Source organism: Oreochromis niloticus, linkage group LG13, assembly GCF_001858045.2.
Source record: "Oreochromis niloticus isolate F11D_XX linkage group LG13, O_niloticus_UMD_NMBU, whole genome shotgun sequence".
In the NCBI taxonomy this organism is placed as follows: Eukaryota; Metazoa; Chordata; class Actinopteri; order Cichliformes; family Cichlidae; genus Oreochromis; species Oreochromis niloticus.
The window spans coordinates 30663029-30676960 of record NC_031978.2 but is presented as its reverse complement, the minus strand read 5'-3'; the positions used below and the strand labels follow the sequence as shown (position 1 = coordinate 30676960).

Below are 13932 nucleotides of genomic sequence, written 5' to 3'. Positions count from 1 at the left end.
TACAACATTTTCCCATTTCAAAGTAAAGTCCTTGTAGAGCTGTCCAGTAATGAATCGACTGAAGTCTTTCCAAAATGTTCCAAAATCCACAGTTCACATTTATGTCCCTTTTGAACTTTGTCATATTAGCTGGATAATATTTATGAAGTATTTTGAATTAAACGTCTTTCACTTTACTCGTTACAAGAAACTTGTTAAGAATTGTCCATACTCTTTTCCAGTTAATGTCACTGACAAAGAAATTCAATTAAGAGATCACCTGTGGAACAGATAAAGATTCTCTGTGAAACAAGCACGAATATTCTTATTACCTTTACTGTGGTTTGTTAGACAGATTCTTCCTATGTGTGAACCCACAGGGTTGGGCGAACTGGTGTTATTTGTGTGTGTCCGCAGAGGAAGAGCTGTCACTGAAACACGCAGTAAACCACCGGGAAGGTGGCGTGATTTGAAAGTGATCACCTGCTGTAACCATGGTGATTAGACAGGTAAAGTTACAGAGCCACTTTCACAAACAGAACCTGGACATGTTGATCCACAGTACAACTCAAAGCTGGTATTTAGCGTGTGGAAAACTTTTACACAGAAGAGAACACGCCCACCCACGGTCCGCTCCAGTCCCGGTTTACCATCCGACCAAGAGGACCGGGGGAGGCGTGGCTTTGTTCATTTCGCGCGAAAATTCGTTTCTTCTTCCTGTGCAGTGTGCGCACTTCCGGAGAACGTTTGCGGACGGCGTCTGTGTGCTGGGGCTCTGCTCGTCCTCGTTTTGTTTTCGTGTTCGGTTGTGAGGCCAGCGGCATGTCTCAGGCTCGGGTTACCGACTTCTACTCCCGGAAGAAGAAAGCCACTGGCGGCCCAACCAAGCCAGCAGATCCACGCAGCGCGTTCTCGTGTTCGTCGACAGTTCATGAAGAGTTCCTCCGCGTAATCGACGAGGCCGCGGGGCTGGATCATGGCGCGGAGCAACCCCCCTCCAGCCCCCGCACCCCCAAGCGGGGCTCGGCTGACCTCGGAGCGACCGTGTCCGCCGCAGCCGCTGAGCACAGCACCGCCAAGAAGAGGCGCCAGGCGGATCTCGGAGCACCGGCAGCCGCCGCAGGAGCAGAGAGGCCGGCGAGGCGGTCTGCCAGGAAGAAACTGGAGCTGCCCGCAGACACGGCACAGGTAGCAGGCGTGTGCATGTACACACAGACCCACGGGCTTTGTTGTCCTGCCTTCACTCTGTAGTTGCAGGCTTTGTGTAGTCTTCGTCATGCTCAGAGATCTTTCTGGTGTCTGGATATTTGCTGCTCTGGACTGATCTGGCTTTAAATCGGCATTCTGAATGTCAGGAGACTCTTAGTTGGATAAATGTTTCTATGCCATTTTTCCAGAGACGAATTCCAATGTTGTTTATGGCTTAAGTGATTTAATATCATTCCTGAGAGGGTCACAGATTCAGCAGTTTGAATAAGCCGATCATTGTTCAGACTGAAACAATGAGAGCAGCCTGATCATATCTGAAACACACCTCTCTTTAACAAAGGTTACTGTGTGTGAGAGAGAAACACTCATCATGGCTAATCTGCGGTGGGGGGGTTGCACACACATGACCTCTGATCTGGTGTGTGTTTTGGTCGCAGCTGTGTGACGAGCACTTTTTTTTTTTTTTTTTTCCTTATCTGGCAGGTCCTGGATAAAGAGGACATCGCTGCTCTCAAGTCACGCCTTCTGAGGATTAAGAAGCATGTAGATGAGATCCCTGCCACTGCGTCCTCAGCTTCAGCTACACCCTCTTCCTCTCCGTCTTTAGTGCCTGACAGTAGCTCCTCTGCTGTTCCTAAAACCATCAGTTCTGCGTCTGCTGAAGCTAAGACCCTGAAGTTCACTGTAGCTCGGGCCAAAGAGCTTGCAGCTAAAGCTCAGAAGAGGAAGGAAGCAAAAGCAGTCGAGGAGCATGAGCTGACTGAGACCCGTGCTCAGGACAGGTGAGCACTTGAACATGTGCACAGAGCAAAGTGAGCGTAAGCTGCATTTCCCCAAAGATGAGCTTTTGTTTAGTCCACGTTAAACTGAGTGTCGTCCCCTTGTGTGTCCAGCACCGAGCAGCCAGCGTATCAGCGCTATCACACTCTTGCTCAAGATGCCCCCCCAGGCCTCTCACTCCCCTACCATTACAAGGTGCTGGCTGAGATGTTCAGAAGCATGGACACTGTGGTCGCCATGTTGTACAACCGCTGTGAGACCGCAACCTTCACCAAGATCAAACGGGGAGTTCAGGACATGATGCACAAGTAAGTGTTCAGTTAGTCAAATGAGTTCATGAGACAAAAGTTGAAAATGTGTGGGAATGTGAAATATGTCAACAGTCCTGTTATTTGTGCTAGAAATGTTCCAGCTGTCAGAGCAGCTTAATGTGTTTAAGCCAACGTCAGGCTCGCTGGGCCTGTGTGGCACGCTGCTAAAGCTAATAACGGACTTCTTTCCTCTTTGAGGCGGTTTGAAGAGAGCCATTTGGGTCAGATAAAGACTGTGTTTCCTGAGGCGTACACGTTCCGGCAGGAGAAACACATCCAAGCTTTCAACAGCAGCATTAAGAGGGGAAGCTACCAGCTGACCGTGGACCCCATCATCGTCCCCGGTTAGAGCGCACATCACCTTCAGCTCAGCGCTACACACTATCACGGCTCCAGATCGTTCTGATTCAGCAAACCACTTTTCTCCAAATACCATATTTGTAAACTGTCCTTCAGTACATGGCTTTGATTTGGGTGTTTGGGGTTGTTCTCCTCAGAAAATAGCGAGGCTCGACCTGTGCTGTCAGCCTCTCGTCTCCTGGAGAGAAGACGCATCTTCCATCACAACCTGGTTTCCATTGTCAAACAGCACCACAAGGTCAGTTGCTCTAGTTTGGGTTCATTTTTTTAATAAGTCACACAGCAGTTACTTTTGTTTAGTTTTGTGCTTTTGTTTTGTTGTCATCTCAAACTTTTGTCTAAATCGCCTTTTTTTTCCCTGCAGGTTTTCCTGTCCTTGTTGGATCCCCCGGTGTTGGTTCCAGAAGACAAACTGACCCGCTGGCATCCTCGCTTTAATGTGGACTCTGTGCCGACTGTCCATACGAGCGCATTGCCTCCAACTCCTCGCCCTGAGAAACTGGCCACAGCTCAGGAGGTGCTCGACAAGGCCTGCTCACTCATCACACCTAAGGTGCTGTGTCAATGCTGTCACCCTCACGCTTCTCTGCATCAATGATCAGCTTACTGTAGTCCAAGATTACACCTGAGTTTCAGCTGTCGTTTACACTGGTCTGAATAAGTTGATGAATTTGTAAACTTGGAGCTCGCTGCGGTTTGGTTTGTTTTCACACAGAGGAAAATCCAATCAAACCAAAATGCACAAATCATGTGACAACATTCAGTCTGCTCATTGGCCAGATGTGTCTGAGGCGGGTGCAAAGGTGTGTACGCTAGCTTATACACACCTTTGCATATTTATAGTACCTTCCTGGAAGGGGGATGCAAACTCTAGTTCCATATTTAACTAAAGGCCCCAGATGTGAAAACACCTGTCAGTGTAGTCTGTGTCTAAGTGTGCTTATGGCGCATTTTGATGATGTAAGCAAAAGTGCACAATTGAGACAAAGTCAAACATTTGTGGCGTCGTCTCAAAGATTGAAGGTCACATGGACAGTAATAACTTCAGTGAAGGGCTTCTCAGTTCAACATTTGACCTCAATAATGATTAAAGAACAGCTGTGTTATACCCACACTCCGTATCAGTTTCCACATCTCCTCAAATAATCACATAGCCCCTCCTCAGTCTGTCACCAGACCAGTGTTGTGTGTTTTGTGTTGTTTCTTGTATACTTTCATCACCTCCTACTGTTCATGAGTGTGTGATGCTGAGGGTGAGGGACAGAAAGAATGAGTTTAATCAAAGCCGTCTGTGTGAACATATGCTGACTGAAATTCGTTGCACTTTGGAACAATGCAGCTCCTAATTTAGGATTTTTCTCAGTTGTTCAGTTTCTCAAATGTTCAGTTTCAGGAAAATGCTGCATGCTACTTTGTAACAGTGGGTGTAGTCACAATAAGTTATTACTGTTAAGAGCCTGAGTCATTTTGACCAGCTTGTGTGCTTCAGCAAACACGTAGGACTGCTTTCTTCCATTTTTGAAATATCCTGTCTCAGAGTGACGCTGAAAAACTAGTTCATGCATTTATTACTTCCAGGCTGGACTACTGTAATTCTTTATTATCAGGATGTCCTAAAAACTCCCTGAAAAGCCTTCAGCTGATCCAAAATGCTGCAGCAAGAGTCCTGACAGGGACTAGAAAGAGAGAGCAGATTTCTCCTGTTTTGGCTTCCCTTCATTGGCTTCCTGTTAAATCCAGAATTCAAAATCCTGCTCCTCACATACAAGGTCTTAAATAATCAGGCCCCATCTTATCTTAATGACCTTGTAGTACCATATCACCCTATTAGAGCACTTCGCTCTCACACTGCAGGCCTACTTGTTGTTCCTAGAGTATTTAAAAGTAGAATGGGAGGCAGAGCCTTCAGTTTTCAGGCCCCTCTTCTGTGGAACCAGCTTCCAGTTTGGATTCAGGAGACAGACACTATCTCTACTTTCAAGATTAGGCTTAAACTTTTAGTTTTGCTAAAGCATATAGTTAGGGCTACGCTGCAATAGGTGTAGGCTGCTGGGGGATTCTCGTGATTCTATATAACTGAACTTTATGTTACTTAGTACAATTACTGTTAAGCTAAATGTGTTGGGTTTTGTGTGTGTGTGTGTTCAGATGGAGAAGGCTCTGATTGGGCTGGCTCTGAAGACAGAAGACAAAGCTGCTCACAAAGAGCCAACATCTCAGGAGAACCCCACAGTCCCCCAAACATCAGCTGTCCCTGCAGTCCCAAATGCCCTGAAAGGGGTGTCCCAGTCTCTGTTGGACCGGGTAGGTAGACCAGGCACACGGTTCTTCAGGGGGGTCGACCACAACGCTGTTGGATCTTCTTTAAGATGTGATTTTTGTCTCAAACAGCTGCTGAAAACACATCTTTATACTTTAGCTTTACTTTCTCTTCAGATTCGGGCAAAGGAGGCACAGAAGCTCCAGGCAGCCATGACTCGTAATAGCAACCAAGAGGAGCGCCTGTTAATGATGTCACGACTTGGGGAGCTGGCACGGATTCTCCGCAGTGTGTTTGTTGCAGAGAAGAAACCGGCTTTAACGATGGAAGTGGCGTGTAACCGGATGGTCGCAAGCTACAGATCTGCTCTGAGCACAGGTTGGTTCACGAAACAAGAACAATGTGCTTGTACTGAGGATCACCCTCCACACTGTTTCTGTATTTGTAACTTTTAGAAATGTAGCAGAAAACTCCGAACCAGGTAGCACTGTATTCACTAGGTAGAAGCTGACCGGCTGATCCTTTGTAATCAACAGGTGAAATGGAGAAACACATCCATCTGCTGGCAGAAGTGGCTGGTGATTGGCTGACTCTTCACACAGTGAGGAAGGACTTGTACCTGAAGTTGAATAAGAACATGGAGCTCAGCACTGTGACGGACAAAGTGAACAGCAGACTCCGAGAGGAAGAGAGACTCTGATCTGAGGCCTGGTGGCCTTTAATGTGACCGCCTTGCAGTATTTTAGCGCGTTTGCCTTGTTTGGATAATACATTGGAGGCACAGCTCCAGGAGTTGAAGGTGTTCTCCTGACATGCTTTGTCCTGAGTTGTTTGAAACATTGATGCATTTTTTTTTTTTTTTTCCTCCACATTCCAAAGTGGAACACGATGTTCTGACTTTGTTATTAGGATCACTTTTCTATGCAGTAAACTCATTTTGCATTTTAGATTCAGAGTCACTGTTTGATGAGAATGTTTAAGAAACACAGTAAAGTGCTGCAGCAGCTTTCTTTTTGTGTTATACAACTGTCAGAAACAGTGGATTCATTATGAGGATGGGATCTTGACACAAACAGCTTAGCAGCAGCTCCAGAGGTGCTGTGGCTGTTTGTGATATTCTCATTATTGATACGAGGGCATAAAACAGGTTCATTCATACACTGGAAGCTACTAGCTGATGTAACTCATCAGCTTTGCTGTTGTGACCAAACCCAAGACCCGTTTCAGGTCGTGTTCAGGTGTAAGCAGACCATATTCATGACAGCTGGTGTGCATTGTTTTACATTCTCACTCAAGCAAAGCACAGCTGTGTCTGCAGCTGATGTCAGGGCCTGGAAGCCAATTTAAACTGCACACATACACTTGATGGCATTAAACCAATATTAAGCTCGTCTGTCTCACAGATTTAAGAAAATGTTTCAGCATAGACCGTGATGATGATTTAGTCATCAGTGTGTTTGTTTTTAGACGTTACATGATGTGACCGCAGTGGGAGATAAAAAGTTACAGATGTGTTGTATACGTTATTGCACACTTACACCCAGTAAAGCTGGTTTTGGTCATTTGCAGTGGAACGTTTTTATTTTCAGTCATCACAGTTGACGGAGGCTGCTGTGTGTCCATGTACAGCCTGCATCTTAATTCTTAAACTATATTTTGTATTCTTAGTCTCGTCTGCGCTCCCTGTTATTTACATCATCTCCAACACTGACACACAGTTGTTTCCCCCAGTGTGGACATAAATGTTCATGGATGTTTTGTGACTAACAGCTGCCTTCCTGTCGCAGAGTCATCACGACTGAACACCATTAACCCAGACTGTCCCTGATCTCAGGGTTAAACTCCCCCTGCCTTCTGGAACAGGGCCCCGAACACTCAGAGTCACTAATGAGCCGAGGAAAAAGTAAACTTGGATGCTGTTAGACGCAGTGAATATGCTGCACTTCCAGTAACATCCCATTAAAATAACGGGGCACAGCTACACCATGGAAACGAAATTACTGTAAAATTAAGCGAACTTGAGATTTCTTGTTTTCTTGGCTGGATGTCCAAAATTAGTAAATGGTACTATCTGGTCGAGTGTCCTCAGTACTGAATCAGGGAGAAGACTCTGTGTGGTTTGAGTTTGTCGGTGCCGTTTAGCTCTTTGAGTTCGATGACCACCATGCAGCCCAGAACCTCAGCCTGCTGTTTCCTCATCAGTTCGGAGGCAGCATACAGCGTCCCTGCAATACACACATACATGTGAATGTCTTAAAGACAGAAATCAATCCAGAGAAAGTCATACATCCCAGCAATACCAACACACCAATCTGCTTTAAAAGCTCAATTCTTCTGGTTTCTCTCTTATTGAAGTTATTGCACTCTGCTGATTCATTGAAGTAGGGAACCCAAGACCTATAGTGCAAAGCAGGATTGTCCAGGTAACTTTTCTTTCAGTCTTCCAGAACGCAGCGTCACCATTCCAGACTCAGACCTCATTACCGCAGACGTTTGTATATATAGTCTGTCATTCTGTGATATGTATCAATAAAAAACATTAAAATTAATCTATTAATATGACCCAAAACAGCAACTGTTAGTATTTCTGGACCGATATATGAAACTTTCATGCAGAGTAAGCCTGTGTTTGGAGTACACACCCCTGGTGCTGCAGCTCAAAGAAGGAAACTTAAACGTGTCTCATTGCACAACAACATTCGCTTTAAAATGAACTTGGAAAGCCTGGGTTGACTTTAGCCTAACTTATGGTCCCGTTCACCGTTATACGTCTCAGAGAGGGGTTTCCAAAATGTAACTGCCCCTCGCTGGATGTGCACGACTCTATGGGCCAAAGGAAGCAACAGCAGAGTTCACCAGGAACGGGAGAAGAGTGAAGGAAAATCATCACAGATTAGGAATAAAGTATGAAAAGTGAAGACGATTCCCTCTCCGAGTGTAAGTGGTGCATCCTGAAACAGTCCAAATAAATTAAATTAGAAACTGACTTTCACTGCTCGCAATCCCGAGACAGTTTAAATAACACTGCCCAGAGAGGATCCAGGAAAGCTACCATTAATTAAAAGAATGAAACCAGATTCACAACATGAGACTTGGGGAAAAAAAAAAAAAAGATTCTAGTAATATTAATCCAGTGTGTCAGTCACGAGCGACCGCTACGCATCAGAGCTGCCGTCTGTCGTGAAGGTTGTTTCTGAGAAAATCAGCATATGGTTTTGCTGCCTTTGTATCTATTAACTCTTAATCAAAGTCTGATCTCAGTAAACAAGTGTCATTAATAAAGAAGACAGTTCTCCAAGTCTGTTTAGAAATTGTTGGGAATAAATAATGTTTCAGTTTTTATTAATAAGTGTTATAAAGTTATATAGAGTAGTATTAAGCTGACACAGCCCTGAAAAATAAAGGCATGAGACCATGTGTCCTTGGGGAGTAGAAAGCTGCAGACTCTCGCTCACACGTGCCTGGGAAAAATGTAGATTAGAGGGAACCATCTCTAGTGGAAGGTTACTGAGACACTGTTGTTTAGACTAGAATGAGGGAGCTTCTGTAATAAAACTGTTAGGGGCACGCCACCATTTGGAGATCCGCAGCAGCGTGTCATGCAGGACGCATCTCCGTTCTAGAAGTAATAAAGTGTTAAATGATCTACTGAGCAGTGTTTTGTCTTCCATCGGATGCCTCTGAGGAATCAAAAGAACTCAGTGAAGTGTTGATATTAACAAAATCTACTTAGGATAAATACGTATTTTTTAAAATAGATTTTGAGACTGGACTTCACTTCATATTAAGTATGATGTTAAATATTTACATTTGGCCAGCTGGCCTGATGTATTGTTATTAAAAAAGTAGAAGGAGGTTCAGTTCTGGTTAATAATGATGAGACTGAGAACACTGTGCATTAATTTAATTGTCAATTCTGTTACTTTTTTGTTTATAATCTCTAAATATTACGTTGGCAGCACTGATGAATACTGTAACAGGCTTATATAGTTTTCTGATTCATTCATTATTTTCGTGATGGTGGCAGGGATGAAAGGATTTCACAAATCACACACTGCATATCAAACATTTTACAAGTGACTGAAGCAGGATGCACGTAAACAGAGAGGCAGATTATGACACGACTGGTACCGTGATAGCCATCCATAATGTTAGACGGATTATCTAATGTTGAAGTAAAAGCAGAAGGGCCAGTAAGGGGAAATATTCAGCAATATAACTTGTATTCATGTGCATTTCTCAGTCAGACTGAATCAGATCTAAACTGGGCAATTTCTCACCTCCAGTAGCCAGGAGGTCATCAATAAGCAGAACCTTTTGTCCCGGAGCCACAGCATCCTCCTGGATCTCTGCTTCTGCCTGGAGGAACAGAGTAAATACATTTTTTAATTAGATCTGAATGTGGTCAAGCTCAACGATGCAGCAGAGACTGAAACGTATTATATCTCAAGTAACAGTAAAAGGAGACAAACTGAGTTCCTTGTAAACTTTGACTCATTTCTGCATCATGATTTCTAGCAGTGGGTATTCTGTCTCCCTCTGCACAATATGTGAATCTCTGAGCTGCAGACACTGAGGGGTGCACAACACTGAAATGACAGCAAGCTGCAGTGCACATATTTGTGATTAGCACTATAGGATATGAAGGATGCACTTCAACTGTATTTTATTTTCCACTTCAACAGGTGAAAACAAGCTGACATTGTTTGCATCTGGCTTTGTCTTAGTATACATCATTTGTTATGTAACAAACAAACAGCTAACTAACACACAAACCCTCCCATCCTGACTAGGTGTTGCTGGATCTTTCCTATAGGACGTAGAGCTTACAGCAGGCCAGTAAGGCTGAGGGTGTGTATAAGGCTACGTTCACACTGCAGGTCTTAATGCTCAATTCCGATTTTTTGATCAAATCCGATTTTTTTGTCTGCTTGTTCACACTACACATAAAATGCGACATCAAACGCGCTCTAGTGTGAACGCTCAAAGCGGCCCGCATGCGCAAAGGAAGACGTCACACACAACGCGCTCTGTTTAGACCCAGAGCAAACAATATTGTTTGACTGATGGCCCTTAATATAAAGACTTCGGACTTTATGTTTCCAGATTTTTGCTTTAAGTTATTTTGTTATTTACATAATAATGTAAATAACCTAATAATGATCCTTTTTGCTGTTTTAGAGGAGCGGTGCTTCAAAGGATAGTTGCAGATTTCTGTCAGAATCTGCAGAAAATACAGTAAAAATAAAATGTTCACATTTCACCAACATTGTCTTCCCAACAGTTTCACCGGATGGTAGGAAATCGTTCGCGATGTCCTATCGGGCGCTTCTCCGGCGCTGATAATTGGCGTCTGTCTTGTGTCAGTGACGTGAAAGACGGATTTAATGCGACTTGACCGTTCAAACAGCAGTCGCTTTCTAAAACATCGGATACGTATCGGATTCAGTACCACATACGAAAGTGACCCAGATCGGATTTGAAAATATCGGATTTGTGCCGTTCACACTGTCATACCAAGATCGGATATGGGTCGCATAGGGGCGAAAAAAATCGGATTTGATGCGCTTTCGCCTGCAGTGTGAACGTAGCCTAAGATACTTATGCCTTGTCTGCAGAATAGGATCGTAGTGTCTACGCTTCCATAAGTGTCTCTGTATACGGCTTGTGGAAGGGATGCATTCAAGGAGTGGGGATGAAAAAGTCAAGGTCTGTCCAAAAATACATATTTCCTCCACTTCTCTAAGGATTGTCCTTAGTACCTCATCTCTAACAGTTTTATCCTGCCCCCCCAAACAAAACAGCAATCCTTTCAGAGTGTGTCCTTGTGTTCTTTACCTTGCCATACTCCAAATCATAAGAGACAGAAACAGTGGCTCCGGGCAGTTTGCCTTTTTTTCTGACCGGGACGAAACCAATACCTAGCCTCTGGGCGAGCAGAGGCCCAAACAGGAAACCACGAGCATCTAAACCTGCCACACACAAACAGCAATAATGAGGTGGGAAGAGCAACATTTACATTAAAAGGACACAATAACATCAAACCTGCCCAAACCAAATCAGAGACGTTATCAGATGATGATTGTGATTAAATGATTAAAATTCTATACAGAAAAAACACAACAGTAAAATGCAACACTGTTGCAAATAAGATTATTTTAATGCTCTGTGAATTCCAGAGAATGATTGTGTGGCTGAGCGTGCTCAGTGTTGCTGTTTGCTATTAAGGTGACGGCTGCACATTTAAACTGGATCCATGGAAACATTAAAGATCGCGGTCCCACAGCCTGATAACAGAGACGTGGAAATCACTTTAGTTTGTAACAGATCAGAGTCAAATTACCGGTAATACAGATATTCTTGTATTCTAGCAGTTGTAATTTGAACAGACCAAAAGAGACTCGGCAGCAGCTTAAGAATCAAACATAACATTTTCTATATCACATGAATATTCGTGTGACAATGCAACAGTTTGTGATGATTAAGTGGTTTAATTACAGCACTGCTTACTTACACATATAAAATATTCCACAGCAGAAAATCTATGTTACACAATAAATAACAGAATCAATGTAAATATTGTCTTTCCAGGCAACTTTAAACCTAAACTGAACACAACCTGCTGCCAACCAAGGTATGTGTTCAGCATGAGTTACCATGGTAACTTAACCAGATAAAAAGAGAGCCACTTTCATTTATTCACTGTGTGCTGGCTTAAGAACACATAAATAAAATAAAATAAGGAAGCAAGCAGTTAAAGGCCAGCTTCCTCCTCATGTTTGATGTTGTAAGACGGCGTACAGTAAGAACAAGTGATGGAAAAAATATTGAACAGAAGTATCTGATGGAGCTTACATGGTTTATTACTAAACTCACAGGAGTTAAAACAATATCTCACACAGCTGCACAAACTAAAGTGGACTTTCTCAACACCAAGCATGAGATACAGCTGACTGAGAGGATATTTAAGGTGTGTTAAAGATACTTTTAAAAGGTGAAGCACAGCAGTTTGAGAGCTCTGCTTTTGGTTTTCTTACCTACAATCAGATCAACGTGCTGGTGATTGTTCCTCACATGTTCTTCAAACAGGTCAATTACTGCTTTAAGGGCAGCTGCATCCTTGAGGATGGGACAAATATCTCTGCAAGATTCAGACACAATTAGTTAGTAGCATTTACAGCCTGGCAGATACAGGACTTTTAAAACTGATACTAGTGTTTGGCGGCTTAAAAGTCAGATATAACTGCTGATTGTTTTCTAAACAAACAGGGAAGCCGCCTTCTGACAGACAAATAGTGCAACATGAGCACGAGACAGGAGGAACACCCTGAAACCATGTTGAAGGGTTTTTCTCCTGTGTCTCCATTTTTTTAAATCTTCATTTATCGGCCGTTATAAATCCCAACACCAATATAACAGGAATATAACAGGAATTAAATAGTAACCAGTCCTTTTGGATGGACATCAAAATTATAAAATACATTTCCACAGAGAGATTGCGTTTCCTAGAGATGCAAACTGTTGATTTCTGGTCTATATTTGACATTGGAGTGACAAAACCCAGCCTTTGACTTGTAGGTGGTATAGTTATAATGTAAAAGTACTAACTGAACAAATACTGCGTGTCATTTGAACTGAACCACCCTGGAGCTGGATGTTGTAGTGTCCTTGGGCTCTGTGTTGGGTGGACTACTTTTTACTTTGTACATGCTACCTCTAGGGGTGCTATTAGAAAACACTGTATACACTGTCACTGCTGGAAGGATGACATGATTATAATACTATAATAGTTAAACTACATGGACGTCTTAAGCCTGCATCATCAGTTCTGTGTCTGCAAGATTCAGATCTGAGTGGCAGTTTTCATGCACAGTCATCAAAGTGTTGCAAGAAAATATTCCCAACGTCAAAATACTACTAGCAGCCTGAAGGTTAAACGTTTTTCATATTCATTCGCATGATGTATTCCTTATTAAACATCTCATTGTCATGTTTAAAGGCCTCTGAAGTTAACCTCTGAATATTTCTCTGACTATAGTGAAGGCTTTCAGTGCTTTGAGCCATTGCGGCATCCTGATAGCAAGATTTCATAGGGATTTTATTTTGAAATACACACTGATATTGACTTCATGCTCAGCGGATATCACTGTGGCCGTTTACTGTCTGAAGCTGAAGTTCAGGCAGTGGAAACAATTGTAGGTCGTATGTGAGCTTTCGGGAGGCTTTACTTTCGTCAAAATCAGAATGAGCCGTGAACGTGGACATCATGCGTCGCTGCTTTAACTTAGAGAGCCCCACCCTCCATGTCAAGAATGAATGAACGCACTACTCATTCAGCCGGCCGACACACACACACACACACACACACACACACACACACACACACACACACACACACACACACACACACACACACACGGCTATTCCAAAGTGCTCACTGCGGGGGCAAAGTGTGCTTCCTGGTAGCAGGGGTCTGACACGTGCCCTCCTGTAGTCATGGTTACAGCTCTCACAGACCGTTTGCTGGGGCCTTTCAAACAAGAAAGCAGTGTCTTACCTAAACACGATCCCTTTCTTAGGAAAGTCTGGGAAAGCCCGAACGTGTCTCTGGACCAGCTGCAGCTTTGCCTCCCGACCTGCGGCCATAGTGAACGCTCCTTCTTCTTTCTCCTCTCTATGGTGTGCAAACACGCCTTTATCGCCCTCTTCTGGACAGAAGGCACGTTAAACTTCTATAAGATGAAACTTGAAGATCTGTTTTAACACTAAATAATAAAAAACACAGTTACCCTCCATAGCTCCTCACTTTGACTTTTTGTTTCCGGCTACACACAGTTGCAGGTCAGCTTCATGTGTAATAAAGCAGCTCTGAGAAAAACGAAGCCTCAACCTCTGGATCGCACTCACTCTTCTTCAGCCTTTTCAACATTATGTCAGTGATGGAACCTGAACACACGTTCATGTGAACACGCAGTTTGAATTGAGTACTGAATGCAATTCGGGGAAGTTACTATTCAGCATAAATGTCATTGA

At 43.5% G+C, this 13932-nt stretch overlaps 2 protein-coding genes across 4 annotated transcripts; one reads left to right on the top strand and one right to left on the bottom strand.

Annotated features, from left to right (window-relative positions):
* The first annotated feature begins 562 nt into the window (after positions 1–562).
* cdt1 (chromatin licensing and DNA replication factor 1) lies at positions 563–6566 on the top strand. The gene is made up of 9 exons (XM_003456677.5): positions 563–1167; positions 1672–1970; positions 2082–2276; positions 2478–2623; positions 2777–2877; positions 3004–3192; positions 4788–4943; positions 5076–5277; positions 5436–6566. Exons 1-9 carry the CDS (start codon positions 802–804, stop codon positions 5597–5599), a joined length of 1818 nt encoding a protein of 605 aa, XP_003456725.1. The 5' UTR covers positions 563–801; the 3' UTR covers positions 5600–6566.
* A 64-nt stretch (positions 6567–6630) lies between these two features.
* Positions 6631–13843, bottom strand: aprt (adenine phosphoribosyltransferase). Of its 3 annotated transcripts, none has more exons than XM_003456663.5 (6): positions 13706–13843; positions 13457–13607; positions 11937–12040; positions 10738–10871; positions 9180–9258; positions 6631–7124 (listed from the first exon to the last, which is right to left on the bottom strand). In XM_003456663.5, the coding sequence occupies exons 2-6, from the start codon at positions 13543–13545 to the stop codon at positions 6985–6987; spliced, it is 546 nt and encodes a 181-aa protein (XP_003456711.1). In that variant the 5' UTR covers positions 13546–13607; positions 13706–13843; the 3' UTR covers positions 6631–6984. The 3 variants fall into 3 exon arrangements, with proteins under 3 accessions (XP_003456711.1, XP_005461482.1, XP_025753219.1); XM_005461425.4 differs by having other exon boundaries at positions 13689–13830; XM_025897434.1 differs by having other exon boundaries at positions 13457–13604; positions 13689–13830.
* Between the last annotated feature and the right edge of the window lie 89 nt (positions 13844–13932).